At 49.5% G+C, this 12,483-nt stretch overlaps 5 protein-coding genes across 5 annotated transcripts; 3 read left to right on the forward strand and 2 right to left on the reverse strand.

Annotated features, from left to right (window-relative positions):
• Window positions 1–533: 533 nt before the first annotated feature.
• Window positions 534–2,749, forward strand: BJ212DRAFT_1483160 (putative dimethylaniline monooxygenase (N-oxide-forming); the record flags this gene model as incomplete). The annotated part of the gene is made up of 10 exons (XM_041340570.1): window positions 534–573; window positions 625–1,230; window positions 1,283–1,566; window positions 1,617–1,821; window positions 1,871–1,991; window positions 2,043–2,128; window positions 2,178–2,227; window positions 2,280–2,383; window positions 2,441–2,568; window positions 2,625–2,749. The coding sequence occupies 10 exons, from the start codon at window positions 534–536 to the stop codon at window positions 2,747–2,749; spliced, it is 1,749 nt and encodes a 582-aa protein (XP_041190694.1).
• A 146-nt stretch (window positions 2,750–2,895) lies between these two features.
• BJ212DRAFT_456692 (uncharacterized protein) lies at window positions 2,896–3,863 on the reverse strand. The gene has a single exon (XM_041343254.1). It carries the CDS (start codon window positions 3,804–3,806, stop codon window positions 3,042–3,044), a length of 765 nt encoding a protein of 254 aa, XP_041190695.1. The 5' UTR covers window positions 3,807–3,863; the 3' UTR covers window positions 2,896–3,041.
• A 2,779-nt stretch (window positions 3,864–6,642) lies between these two features.
• On the forward strand, window positions 6,643–7,786 carry BJ212DRAFT_1370444 (6-phosphogluconate dehydrogenase). Its single transcript, XM_041336260.1, has 3 exons — window positions 6,643–7,224; window positions 7,279–7,324; window positions 7,373–7,786. The coding sequence occupies exons 1-3, from the start codon at window positions 6,667–6,669 to the stop codon at window positions 7,660–7,662; spliced, it is 894 nt and encodes a 297-aa protein (XP_041190696.1). The 5' UTR covers window positions 6,643–6,666; the 3' UTR covers window positions 7,663–7,786.
• On the forward strand, window positions 7,787–11,193 carry BJ212DRAFT_1569642 (uncharacterized protein; the record flags this gene model as incomplete). The annotated part of the gene is made up of 10 exons (XM_041342028.1): window positions 7,787–8,296; window positions 8,351–8,421; window positions 8,483–8,637; window positions 8,744–8,882; window positions 8,980–9,296; window positions 9,553–9,658; window positions 9,708–9,855; window positions 9,901–10,175; window positions 10,226–10,999; window positions 11,049–11,193. The coding sequence occupies exons 1-10, from the start codon at window positions 8,027–8,029 to the stop codon at window positions 11,191–11,193; spliced, it is 2,400 nt and encodes a 799-aa protein (XP_041190697.1). The 5' UTR covers window positions 7,787–8,026.
• Window positions 11,194–11,407: 214 nt separating this feature from the next.
• BJ212DRAFT_1370450 (uncharacterized protein) lies at window positions 11,408–12,433 on the reverse strand (the record flags this gene model as incomplete). The annotated part of the gene is made up of 3 exons (XM_041336261.1): window positions 11,408–11,856; window positions 11,980–12,093; window positions 12,139–12,433. The coding sequence occupies 3 exons, from the start codon at window positions 12,431–12,433 to the stop codon at window positions 11,408–11,410; spliced, it is 858 nt and encodes a 285-aa protein (XP_041190698.1).
• Between the last annotated feature and the right edge of the window lie 50 nt (window positions 12,434–12,483).

A 12,483-nucleotide genomic window follows, 5' to 3' on the forward strand; every position in this document is an offset into this window, starting at 1 on the left:
CTAGAACCAGCCGAGCGCCTTGAACGATCAGAACGTTTCGACAACTTACAATGTACGCAGCCCATCAGTGGGCCGGGTGATCAGCGGAGCTTGCACCCCAAGTTCATGTACCGGCCGAAGCAGGTTCAACGTCTTTAAGCGTGTTTGACTGAACTTTGACTTTGACAGTTTATCCATCCTAAAATAGGCGGGGCCAGTACTATTTATGTGCTATAGCAAAAAGATATCGTGGTCGCGCGTCACAAAATGCGCCATGGCCTATGGGCTCATATTTGCGTATACCTGTGACGTTATGAGAGGAGTACAATAGGAAGGTATAAAGGATAGGCGCGCCCCGGAACAGGACTACCAACGGCAGCTACGAACTTCCGAGTGCACAACCTTCAGGGAATGGGTTCGTGAGGAACCCGGCTGTCTAGCAAGTCAGGAGCCATCCTGTGCTACCGACCTATAAATCAGAGCCTGAGGGACGCATATACTTAGTCTCAAACCACATATCCAGTTGCAATACTGAGAGAAGACATTCAGCAGATATGTCTTGCGTAGAAACCTTCTCTGCTCCATTATCTGCAGGTAAGCCTGCCTTTCAAAGTCAAACTAGGTTCACTGATTGTTGTATATCAGAGGCAATCTCATCTGCGTGGCTTTCTGCATTGATTTGTGACCTATCCAGCCCCAGTTTTACTCTCCAGAATTCGTTCACGAACGATAGCTACTGGCGAGATCTCTTGGCATTCACTCCTGATTTTCGCACCTTGCACGCACTTCCAAAAATTCAGCAATTTTTCTCAGTTCCCGTCGCTGTTGCGCGGCCAAATCGGTTCCGACTCTTGCCAGGTGTTCGTCATCGGCGTGTTGGTCCTACAAGACTGTTCATCCAAGGAATTATACAATTTCATACGGTCATAGCGCAGTGCACTGGAGTCTTCACTCTGACTCAAAGCGAAGATTCCTCATGGAAGGCTTGGTCCTTTGTGACCATGATGGATCGATTATCCGGTGTGATCGACCGTTTTGGTGTACATACGCCTCTCTGTCGTTCCGCTGAGTGGAACAGTATAATGGATTACACAGCTGTCGTCGTAGGTGCAGGTCAGTGCGGCTTATCCGTGGCCGCCCGTTTGGAGAATCTCGGCATCTCTACACTTGTCCTGGAGAGATCTGGCGCAGTTGGCGATAGTTGGCGTTCTCGATACGAGTCTCTGGAGACAAATACTCCCAAGGCGTTCAGTACGTGCTGCCAAAGAACAGCCGACCTCGTACTATGCTAATGTGCCAACAGATCATCTTCCTTTCGTCGCATTTCCAGAGGGATGCGGAAAATATATCCCCTGCAGAGACGTTGCTGACTATCTTGAAAATTACCAAAGGACTCTTGGTCTTCATGTGTTGACCTCGGCGCACATTTCTGCTGCTTCATACGACGCTTCATCGAGTACCTGGACATTGTCTATATCTGTTTCTGGGAAAATCTATATTACCGTGACAGCTCGGCATCTGATTGGCGCCACAGGCATTAGTACAGTGGGAGGTGCACTCTCGTTTACGCCTTCGATTCCAGGAAAAGTACGCAAGTACGACTCGATTCTTTGTCGACGCTGACTCTCTACGTGCAGAACTCCTTTCTTGGTTCTATTATCCATTCAAGCGAATACAGGTCCTCTTCCTGCGTCGGCGCGCAGAAAGTCATCGTCGTGGGCGGAGGATGCTCTGCTCACGATATTGCTCAGGACATGGCGAATCACGGATCTCAAACAATGCTTGTCCAACGTTCCCCGACCGCCGTTGTGAGTCGCCAGACGATCGACCGCATGCTTACCGGTAATCTCAGTGTATTTACTGCGGAGATCTCCATTGACTTGACTCGTAGGATATGTCGGGCAGGACGTTCCTCCGACAGAGATTGCCGACCGCTTCTATGTCGCCCTCCCCTTATCAACTGTACGAAATTTCCAGTATGATAGTATGGAGATGTATGCACATATCGACCAGTTAGTTGGCAAGATCTGAAACAATTTCTTCATCTTACCCTTTTCCCTTAGGGACCTCAGGGAGAATTTGTCCCGGAATGGTTATCTCCTTCCCGGCCCTGAGGACAATTTCTTGCACCGTCTCTCCGTTCGACGAGGTGTGTTTGTTTATTCTGTACGGTTCTATTTTTCTCACCGACACCCCAGGTGGCTATTACATCGACCGGGGTTGTGCAAAGCTCATCACGTCTGGCAAGGTATTATCACTTTCACCGAGTTTCCCCACGCACACTGCTTACTAGCAAGCAGATCACTGTCAAGTCCGGGCATGAGATCTCCCACTTCTCCCCTACCGGGATGGTGTTCGACGATGGTTCGCGAGTGATGGCCGACCTTGTCATCTTTGCAACAGGGTATATCTTTCAAACATCTATCCGTGTGATTGCGCACTTCTGACGCATTATTTACAGGTACTCAAACACTACGATTAAACAAGTCGCCGAGGGCCTTTTTGGGCCCCAGGTCGCGGATGCCGTCCATGACCTTGGAGGATGGGATAGTGAATGTGAGCTCGCAGGTATTTGGAGGCCGACTGGACGTCAGTATTCCGTTGATTTGATTGCGCGACTCGGGAATGCTAACGTTCTGCTCCAGATGATGGACTCTGGTTTGCAGAGGGCGATCTTTTTTCAGCACGGTTCTACTCTCAGTTCCTTGCGTTACAGATCATGGCGAGGGAGATGGGATTGGTTAGTCCGGACCAGAGAACTTACACCTAATGCTGGTGTCTACGATCAACTTCTCAATTACCCTAGATATTGATATTTTGTACACGAGATGTCCTTAGCTTCTGCCAATAACATTATTTATATGCAACATGCTTCCAAAAAATGAAGTACAGGTCATACCTGAAAGCATCATAACGACCAACTATACCGTGGAAAGTACTTTCGACTGCCAACGCCTTCTTTCTATTTGGGTTGCCCAGTCAAACACAGGCTCGGGGACGCCTAGACCACAATCACGAGTGGTCTGCGATTGACATCTCGATGACTTTGAGTTGTTCCATTCTTAGATCCCCAGGCTGAATGAAATCAGTATCAGTATGGCAGACTTCTTGGAGAAACCTACGTTGTCCTCCGGCGGATCCATCATCTTGGCTAAATAAATTCTATCCCTATCGACCCACACCCCAATTAATTCGACAGCATCGAAGACTATGTCGGACACGACCTCGACATAAGGCAGAGAGGTTATTAACGTCTTCCCCTGCTTATGGATCTCTGTAGCAGACGGCTCTCTCACCACTCGTCCTAGACCCTGCCGACGCTCAACAGCCAACGGACTGAAGTCCATCATATGCAATCTATACTGGGACCTGGTGCCTGTAGGGAATGCCTGTAAAACTCGATTCCCGCTGACCCAAACTTTCCACGAGTCCGGAAACACGCGAGTATTTGTAGGGCCCCAATTTTGCCATGGTACCGTCACTGCCTTTTCACCAACGCGCTTTGTGTCGAGATCGAAGAAAATCTGGGTAGAAATGGCGAAGACGAGACTCGGACGGAACGTGGAATAACATAACAGTCGATGTTCAGGGTCTGAGGTCCACATCGTTTGTTGGGCTTGCATCTGCATCTGTGAGCCGTGCGCAATATCGTTGATGGGTAGGTGGCACCACATGCTCGCCACTGGAAAGGGTAACAAGTAGCATGCCAACAATTGGGGTTCCCGGGACATATCCTCGATCGAATAGAGCTTCAGATCATCGCTGGCCATCAACAACCTATCGTTTCCGACAAAGCAAAAATCGATTGACTCTCGGAAATGTGTCATTGTGTCACTGAGGTTGCACTACGTAAATCAAGTTCAAGTCTTGCACTAGTATTTTTGACAATGCCAGCTCACATTGGACGTTGTCGAGTGTTGCCAATCCCAAAGTTGCAACCACCAGATGACCCGAGATGTAGTGCTGACCGGATCGTCGAACACCGGGGAACACTGGAGAGCGAGATGCCTCCCAAAAACCCTGAGCTTCAGAACCTCCGTTATCGTGAACCAGTCATGGCTGGCTTGTGCGGTAAGCACCGAGAGAAACAGCGTCTGTCCAGCAGCTTGAGGGTGGATATCATCTCCATCCAGGGTTCTAAGTTCAACGTAGAATCTTCCCTCCTGGAGCGTATCATTATTAACAGCATACGCGATAGCGATCAGGTTTTGTGCTGGGTCCATGTACACATCGACAATGTATGCATTGGGAATTGAACAAAGCGATCCTGGAGGCCAATACCGCTCGATTGTTTGCTGAGAGGGCTTTGGTAGTATTGGAACGATCTTGGCCCAGTTTCCCGAGTCTTCAGTTTCGTGGTATCGTGACCATATACAGAGATGTCCATCAGCGAGGGATGTTCCCACTTCATAAAATTGTTCTTGCATAGAGAATGTTTGGAAAGAGTAGGCATGGAGGTCAAACTGGAACCATGCGTGGGCTTTGTCCCTCAGGAGTTGTAGGTGCTGAGAAACAGAAGTGTGGTTGCCGAGATCCGCGATGGGAACTGGCAGTAGTCGTTGGCCACCGAGTTCTACGATGTACTGAAGCTCGGAAGATGATACGTATATCTGGCGAAGGGCCTTGCATACCTGCCAGCAAGACATTAAAATCAATCTATGGGGTTCAACGTCGACAGTAAATTGGAGGCTCACAGATGTACAACGAAGAATATCTTGCCAAGGAAGGAAGCTTAGAATGTAGGAGTGAAGTTCTTCAGCAAGAACTAGGAACTCTGCTTTGGGCTTCACGTCTTTCCCAGCTTGATCGATCAGGTCATTCATGTCGTGAGGGCACTGATAACAGGCGACAGCGTCTAAAAGGATGCATTGCTCCCAGTCTATTATCCTAAACAGGATGATACTTAATGCGATACTCGAGTAGTGGCCGCCGTAGACTCCGCCCCAGATCTCCCACCCTGACCTGGTGGCAAGGCAAACTGATGTTTGGTTTCAGAGAGCGATCTCGTTATTCTACTCCCGATTTTCTGCATTACAGGTGATGGCTAGGGAGATATGTTTATCACCGTGACTTGGTCTAGACCAGAGTACGTACATACCTGATGATGAGAGGACGCAGTTCGAATGCAATCCATATAGGTGGTTGGTTCATTCGAGAACAGATACGAGACCGCGTGGTGAGCACATATAGTACCGCAACTCCACCGAAGAGAGCCTCCAGACTGATCTGAGTGCGCCTGAAATAATTTCCTTTTCCTGACAAGGTTAGCCCTCCTTCGTTGATCTTTTTAGTTTTGATTTTTTGTTGCATTTAAGCCATATCTTGTTGTTCTCTCCCCGTCTTCCTTTCTGCCTCTGCCTCTCCCTGTTGTAAGTCGTCTCCTGTAGTTGTCAGGTTTACTTTTTTTGCTCATCGTTTCCTCAGATCTCTCGCAATTATGTAGCCGTTTTTGCGCAAGAGCTTAGAATTCTTGCACCCGCGCATGCTTAATCTTGATGACTGGGTTCACCCCAAGATGTTGCACACGAAATACCCCCACACCCAGTTTTTTATGACCCCTTGTATTACTCAATGTATCACTGCGATATTTTTGCTACGGCACTTTATCTGTGTGGGTTACAGCAGACCCTTGCAATTCACGCCTCGAGTTGCCAAATCTGCCTTCCTCCCGCCGATACTACCTCTGTCGAGAGCCGCATCCGGCACTCTGGCACATCTGGGACAAGATAACATCTTATTTTCATGCGCTCAATTCGAGATGGCGTCATACATGCACTGTACTGTCACATTCCAGTGCTTTGCATATCATCCTTTGCGCGGTTCTTTCGGACATGCGTTCGTCTCTTGTAGCCACATTAAATGCTGATCCCATCTAGTTTATTCACGCACTTTCGCGCCACATAAATAACCTAGGTGCGCTGTAGATACTACCTGTAACTTAGGGTGACCTCGATTACCAAAGGCATTGGGCGGATAAAGCCAACGAGATTCTAATGAAAATACAACAGCGAAAATGAACATCAATTTGCTAAAGGAAAGCAAAATGGGCACCACAACTGGCAGCAAGGCAAAATCTTGGTGGGGAGTTCAGAAGTCCAGGGGTTAGGTACCCGCTGTAAGCGACGTTCGAGTCGGGAACAGTCTGGGGCAATAGTGAGTGTAACGCAAGTAATGGACCTTCCCTACTATCTGTAGTTTGAACGGTTGTTCAATTAGAACTTCTACCCATTGCTTGCGACCACTCAGGCAGACTGGGCCGACAGCAACCGGCGAATGTGTAGAGGGCTATCCCCACAATTGTGTTACCAAAGCAACACCAAGAAAATGGAAATGTGTTCCTAAGCGTAGAGAGCGAATGTCAATAATCAAGCAAGAATCTTTTCTGACACTCGTGTCCATAGCCGTGTATACAAGTCTTGTGCCTGTAGAGCCAAGGTTAAGAGTGACAGCGCGATGGTAGCAACCATGTGATCTTACATGCCTGCCAAAGACTGTATCGACGCCATTACAAATGTGTGATATAGTTGACATGCATGAACTATTGATTCATCGAGGTGAGTTGCTTACATGAACTGCAGAGTAGCGGATCTGCTCCGACCTGTTCCAGAAATAGCCGTTCGATGACTTTAAATATAGAGCCAGCTGTTATTGGTATCTTCGTGAGATATGAGATTGCATTGAACCACCATGTCGTCCGTAATACCGCGTCTGGCAGTTGTCGCTGCCGGGGCCATGGGCGCTGCCGTGGCAAAACGCCTGACCAGCTTCGGCTGCACAGTCTACACCAACCTCAACGGTCGTTCTGAAGCCACGCGAAAGCGAGCACAAGATGCAGGAATGATTGACCTCTCTGTCGACGACCTTGTGCTCAAGTCGGACTGGATTCTGAGCATTTTGCCGCCAAGAGATGCCGTATCGTTTGCCGAAAAGATACAGAAAGTTGCTGCAAAACACGGGAGCGCACTACTCTCCCCACGGACGTTTGTTGACTGCAATGCTGTCAACCCGGAAACGGTAAAACGTATCGCGGCACTTTTTGCAGGGACAAGCATCGGGTTTGTTGATGCTGGCATTATTGGAGGGCCCCCGAAAGGTGACTACAATCCTACATTCTACGCGTCAGCGGAGGATATGAGAATTTTGGATGAATTCACTACATTATCCAAGTATGGTTTGAAAGTATCTCCTCTGAAAGGAGAAGGCGTGGGGGTGGGAGACGCTAGCGCACTCAAGATGTCGTATGCTGTGAGTAAAAGAGGCAGACGAACAAGTTGTACGTTACTAAAACACGTTTAACAGGGAATAACAAAGGGAACAACAGGATTGTACACCACGATGGTGCTAGGTGATTTTTATCTTCTTGTGAAGGAAACGGGTGATTGACGCAAGGCAGCGGCTCATGCGTCGTCGCCTGCAACCGCAGATGCTCTCATGAGAGAGCTACAGATGTCGCAGCCTATTTTGTTGGACCGTCTAGTTAAGACTGTACCACCCATGCTGCCGAAAGCGTACAGATGGATTGGAGAGATGGAAGAAATTGCTGGCTTTGTTGGTGGGAGCGAGGGGGACGTCTACCGGGGCATAGCGAAGGTATATGAGCGGATTGAAAAGTCGATAGCGGGTGATCAGGAGGACATAGCGACGTTGAAGAGCTTTGTGGAGAAAGCAAAGGAATCACGCTAGGTTAGACTAGGATACAAGGCGACTCACATTTATTGATGGGATGAAGTAAGTGGTTAGCGTTGGTTACAGCAACGTAAATGAAGCGTTACAACTTATATTGACCTATATACGTTTTCCGAATTCGGGAGGATCGATTACGGCCTTGCAAGGGGTTAACTATCGTTGTCGGAACCGTCTACCTTCAATTTTTTTCTCTTTTGACTTCCTGGTTTTTGATTGTCTCCTCATAGTTTTTTGATTTGATAAATCACCCAATTTTCGTCGTCGTCGTTGTCGGGCTCCTTACGTCCATCGGGATTATTGTCACCTTGGCGCCTGGGAAATCTCCAGCTCATCCACTTTTTTGAATCGTCAAAAGTTGGACATGGCTGTTGCTGTGGACGAGACAACGGCTGATTTGAAACCGCTTTCTCCGCCATCAGACGCTCAGATAGTCCCTGGGTCACAGGCACCCCCTGCAGCCGATCTAGACGCAAAGACCAATGGAAATACCACGGATGCTTCTGCCATACCCAAAGTAAACGTCAATGGCGAGCCCGTCAGCAGTCCCCGTCCGTCAGCAAGTTTTGGCCGTGTAGATGCAGAGGATGCGAGATGGGGCTCCAATTTTTGGGTGACTTTAGTAGATCCGCAGGTATTCATCTCTCGATCATCAACATGGTTTAATGTTTAGAACGTACTTTACAAGACTAGCACTGTATTCTTCGCGTGCCCTGCCACTGGACAAGTGAGCTGGGATCCACCAGCTGGTACGTTTGTGTGCGTGGTATCATAATTTCAAATATTAAGATCTATGTTCTTACGGCTTGTGTCTGTGCAGTTTGCCTCCGAGTACGGAGGGAGAGTGGTGGGAGCTCAGCGATGACTCCCGTGGTGGAATCCCATACTATTACCAAACCAAGACAGGGGAGACAGTCTGGGAACGTCCAGATAGTTTTGTCATTCCCCTGACTGTCATTCAAGTGATACATTCACGTCCGATCTTTCTTATAAGAGTAGCTCATGCCTCTTTCTGCAGCAAACCGCCCTGGGTCGTCGCCTATCGCAGAATGGCATGCGCAAAACGATTTCTGAAGGGCAGGAATCTACTATAGCGCCAGGTCGGCCTCCCTGTCGAACTCGGACTCGATCACAGGCAAGCACAAAAGATGCGCGCCCTGTGTCACTCCGTTCCAACGTAGAGCCCCCGTTGCCCCGACACTCATTATCATCCACGCGGAGTTCTCCAGGAAGGATATCAGCTTCTGGGGCTAGCCCGGCCAAGAAATCTCCTACCGTAAGGCGTTCATTCACCACAGACCAATATGGCCACCCAAGCTCCCATCATGGATGGTCAAATGGACACCATCTACCCCCTATACCCGCATCCCCGTACACAACGGAACCTTCTACACCATCCTCACGAAAATCATTATCAACGCCACCTGCCAAGGTCGCAGCGAGCGGAAGTACACGATCGAGTCGCCACAAAGAGAAAGACAGACGTCCAGTCTCAGATATCGATGACACCTCACCATCGCGATCGCGGGCAAAATCATCCTCTTATGTACCACATCGATCTCCCATCCCACAAAGTCTCAACGCTGCTGTGGAGATGCTGTCGTTGTCTGAGCGACGGGCTGCTTCTGACACTGGTCATGGGCTATCACCGTCATCCCCACCGGCCATGGATAAACCACGGCCAAGCACGAGCCATCCTCCCAAAGAGCAAGTGAATGAGAAACGAGAAGTTCCTCAAACTCCAAAACTAGCTGCGAGCAACAGTTTTTGGATGGCACGCAGTACCTCAACGCCGCCCACAGTACTTGGTAAGGCTATCAGTAGTCCTGTTCTCAACAAAGGTACAACTTTTCACTACCGATTCTTTCTCGGCTGATAGCCTGCGTCCAGAGGCAACCAAGAACATGAGCGCCGTCAAGAACCCCACAGGAGGAAAACCAATTCCAATCGCTAGGCAACCTACTCACTCTGCCCCTACTACTACTTTAGCATCCGGGTAAGCACGTCGCATGCATGTATTGATAGCGTCTCATACTTTCTCTTAGCACATATCCCGTCCTTCCTCATGACCTCGCATCAGACATCCAACAATTCGTCGAATCAGACTACGCAAGACAATATTTCTCTACACATCGTACAGGCTTCATCTTCAGGCGCAAGGTTCCCGTTGCACAAATGATGACATGGCAGAAGGCGGGTACCCATCTCTAGTCCTTGCGCTAGCTAACATACATCCAGGCGCCCCTCAGCTCGCCACTTCTCACATTGAATCGCTCGCTGAAGAACGATGCAGTCCGGATTTTCAAAGTCATCCAACACATCATGGGCGACCGCGAGCGTGAGAAATCGGCCGGTATACCCGTTCATAATGGCTCTGTGCATTCCCTTACAGGAAGCACCGTCGGTCTACTGGAGGAAGAGCGATGGTTACTTGGAGAAGGTTTGGCGCATGGCGAGCTGAGAGATGAGATATATTGTCAGTTGATGAAGCAGCTCAATGGGAATCCCAATACGTATGCTGTCCGTCTACATCTGATCTCTAGCCGTCTTACAAATGTTTCAGAGAAAGCGTCTTCAAAGGCTGGCAGATGCTCTGCGTACTCCTCACTGCTTTCCCACCCTCGAAGAACTTCGAAACCTACCTGCGTTCCTTTATGCAACAGCGGACGACTCAGCAAGAGGGCAGGGTTGACGTGATAGCCAAGCACTGTCTCCGCCGTCTAGTTGCGATCTCGAAGAAAGGACCACGTGGAAAGCCTCCGACGATGGCAGAGATCGAGACCGCGTCAGATGCCGCCTTCAATCCATCCACATTCGGAGAATCGCTGGACGCGACGATGCGCCTGCAGGAGCGCAACTACCCACACGAGAAGATCCCTATTATTCTCCCATTCCTCGCAGATGGGATCCTTGCTCTTGGGGGCATGAAAGCGGAGGGCATTTTCCGCGTCGCTGGGGATAGCGACTCCGTGTCGGAACTGAAGTTGCGCATTGATAGGGGCTACTACACGCTTGACAGCGTTGATGATCCGCATGTCCTAGCTTCGTTGCTCAAACTCTGGTTGCGTGAGTTATCCGATCCACTGGTACCTGAAGAGATGTACAACGACTGCATCACGCATTCTCGCGAGCCTGAAATGTGCATACAGCTCGTTAGGCGTCTGCCCACGATAAACAGACGAGTCGTTATTTTCCTGATCAGCTTCTTGCAGTTCTTTTTGGAGGAGAAGGTGCAGACGGCAACGAAAATGACGTCGGCGAATCTGGCGTTGGTGATGGCGCCAAACTTGCTGAGGTGTAATTCAGAATCTATGACTGTTGTGTTCACAAATGCTCAGTGCGCGTTTCGATGATGTCCTTGTCGATATATATTGATGTCTTCGCAGGTATGAACAAGTGTTTGTTTATAATCTTTTGATGCATCTCAAGTGCGATCAAATTGACGCGGATTATGTTCCCGTCCATGGCCTTGGTGCCAGCCTACCATCACCCCCACAACCTCGCGTTTCTAAATCTCGCAACAGAAAGTGATCATACCTACCATGCTATCGTATATCCACCATCTTTTTCTATACCCACCATCCAACTTGGAATTGCATTCACGTACATACAGATTTCTTCTTCAGTCCTCGCAAGTGTACCTGCTATCATCTATCATCTCCCAACTCTACTGTCGTTCATCAAAGTAGCACAAGCTCCTACCTCTCCTTGATTAATTACGACAAAAAATGTATAGGTTAATACGCTATTTGAATTCCAGCTGGTCTTCACCTGGTATCTTGCCATCCAGCAAATCATCCAGCCCCGTGACAGCTGTCCGTTCTGAGTCTCGTTCCCGACGTCTTGGCCTCGGCTTGCGAGAACCCCACTGGCCGAACTCATACCCGTCCTCCACGTCCTCCTTAAGCGCATCCCCCTTCCACGCATCAAAAGCCGGCCCTTTCCTGCCCGACCCTTTCCCCCGCTTCCCTCTGGGCTCCTTAATAGCAAGCTGTTCGATCTTAGATAACATCCCAACAACCTCCCCACTCCCAAACATAGATTCCTCTTCCCAAACCGTGCGCGCCCCCACTTCGCGCCTTAGTTTCTCGACAAGTTTCTTGGTTCTGCCATCGGGTTCGACCCCGTTGACCCGCATTTCTTCGAGGGCGTCGTGTACGCCTCTGAGGTCGCGGAAGCACGACCAGCGGGTTTCTAGCAGTTCGTTGTATGCGGGAGTGGTGCACCCGAATACATAGCTTGGTATGCTTAGGTGCCGCGCATAGTCGAAGATGGAGAGAGCGAGGTGAGGGTCACGGTATTTGTCGCGGAAAGAACGCATGAGGTGCGCGATCAGGTAGGGATATGTTGGGTGTTGGAGTTCAAGGTGCGTAGACGTAAGTTGTGGTGGTGGATTTGCGCTTCCGCTTGCGTTTGAGCTTGGGGTGAGGCCTGTAGCATGCTGTTCCTCGGCTTTAGCAATAGCATTTCGTGCACGTTCCTCGTACTTCTGAGACTGCCCGAACACCTCGCGCATGGCCCATTCAAGCAGCTGCTGATCCGTATCACAAAGTTCCATTTCCTCCTTCTTCTTGTCAAATTCCTCATCCGCCTCCGTCGTCCATTTCAACCGTTTTGAGTGTCGTCTGAGTTTGCCGAATAAATCTGACATTGGGGCTTGACTAAATGGCTTGCGCCCTATTCCACCGAGAACAGCGAGTGGGTCGTCTTGTTTTGAGGAGGAGAGTTTGGCGGAGGGGTTCTTTTGCTCTGAGACCGCGTCGAAGATCATGTTGAACATTTCGTCGAAGGCGCTGATTTCGCGCGCGGTCATTGCTTGTC

Source organism: Suillus subaureus (genome assembly GCF_016647635.1).
Source record: "Suillus subaureus strain MN1 chromosome Unknown BJ212scaffold_26, whole genome shotgun sequence".
In the NCBI taxonomy this organism is placed as follows: domain Eukaryota; kingdom Fungi; phylum Basidiomycota; class Agaricomycetes; order Boletales; family Suillaceae; genus Suillus; species Suillus subaureus.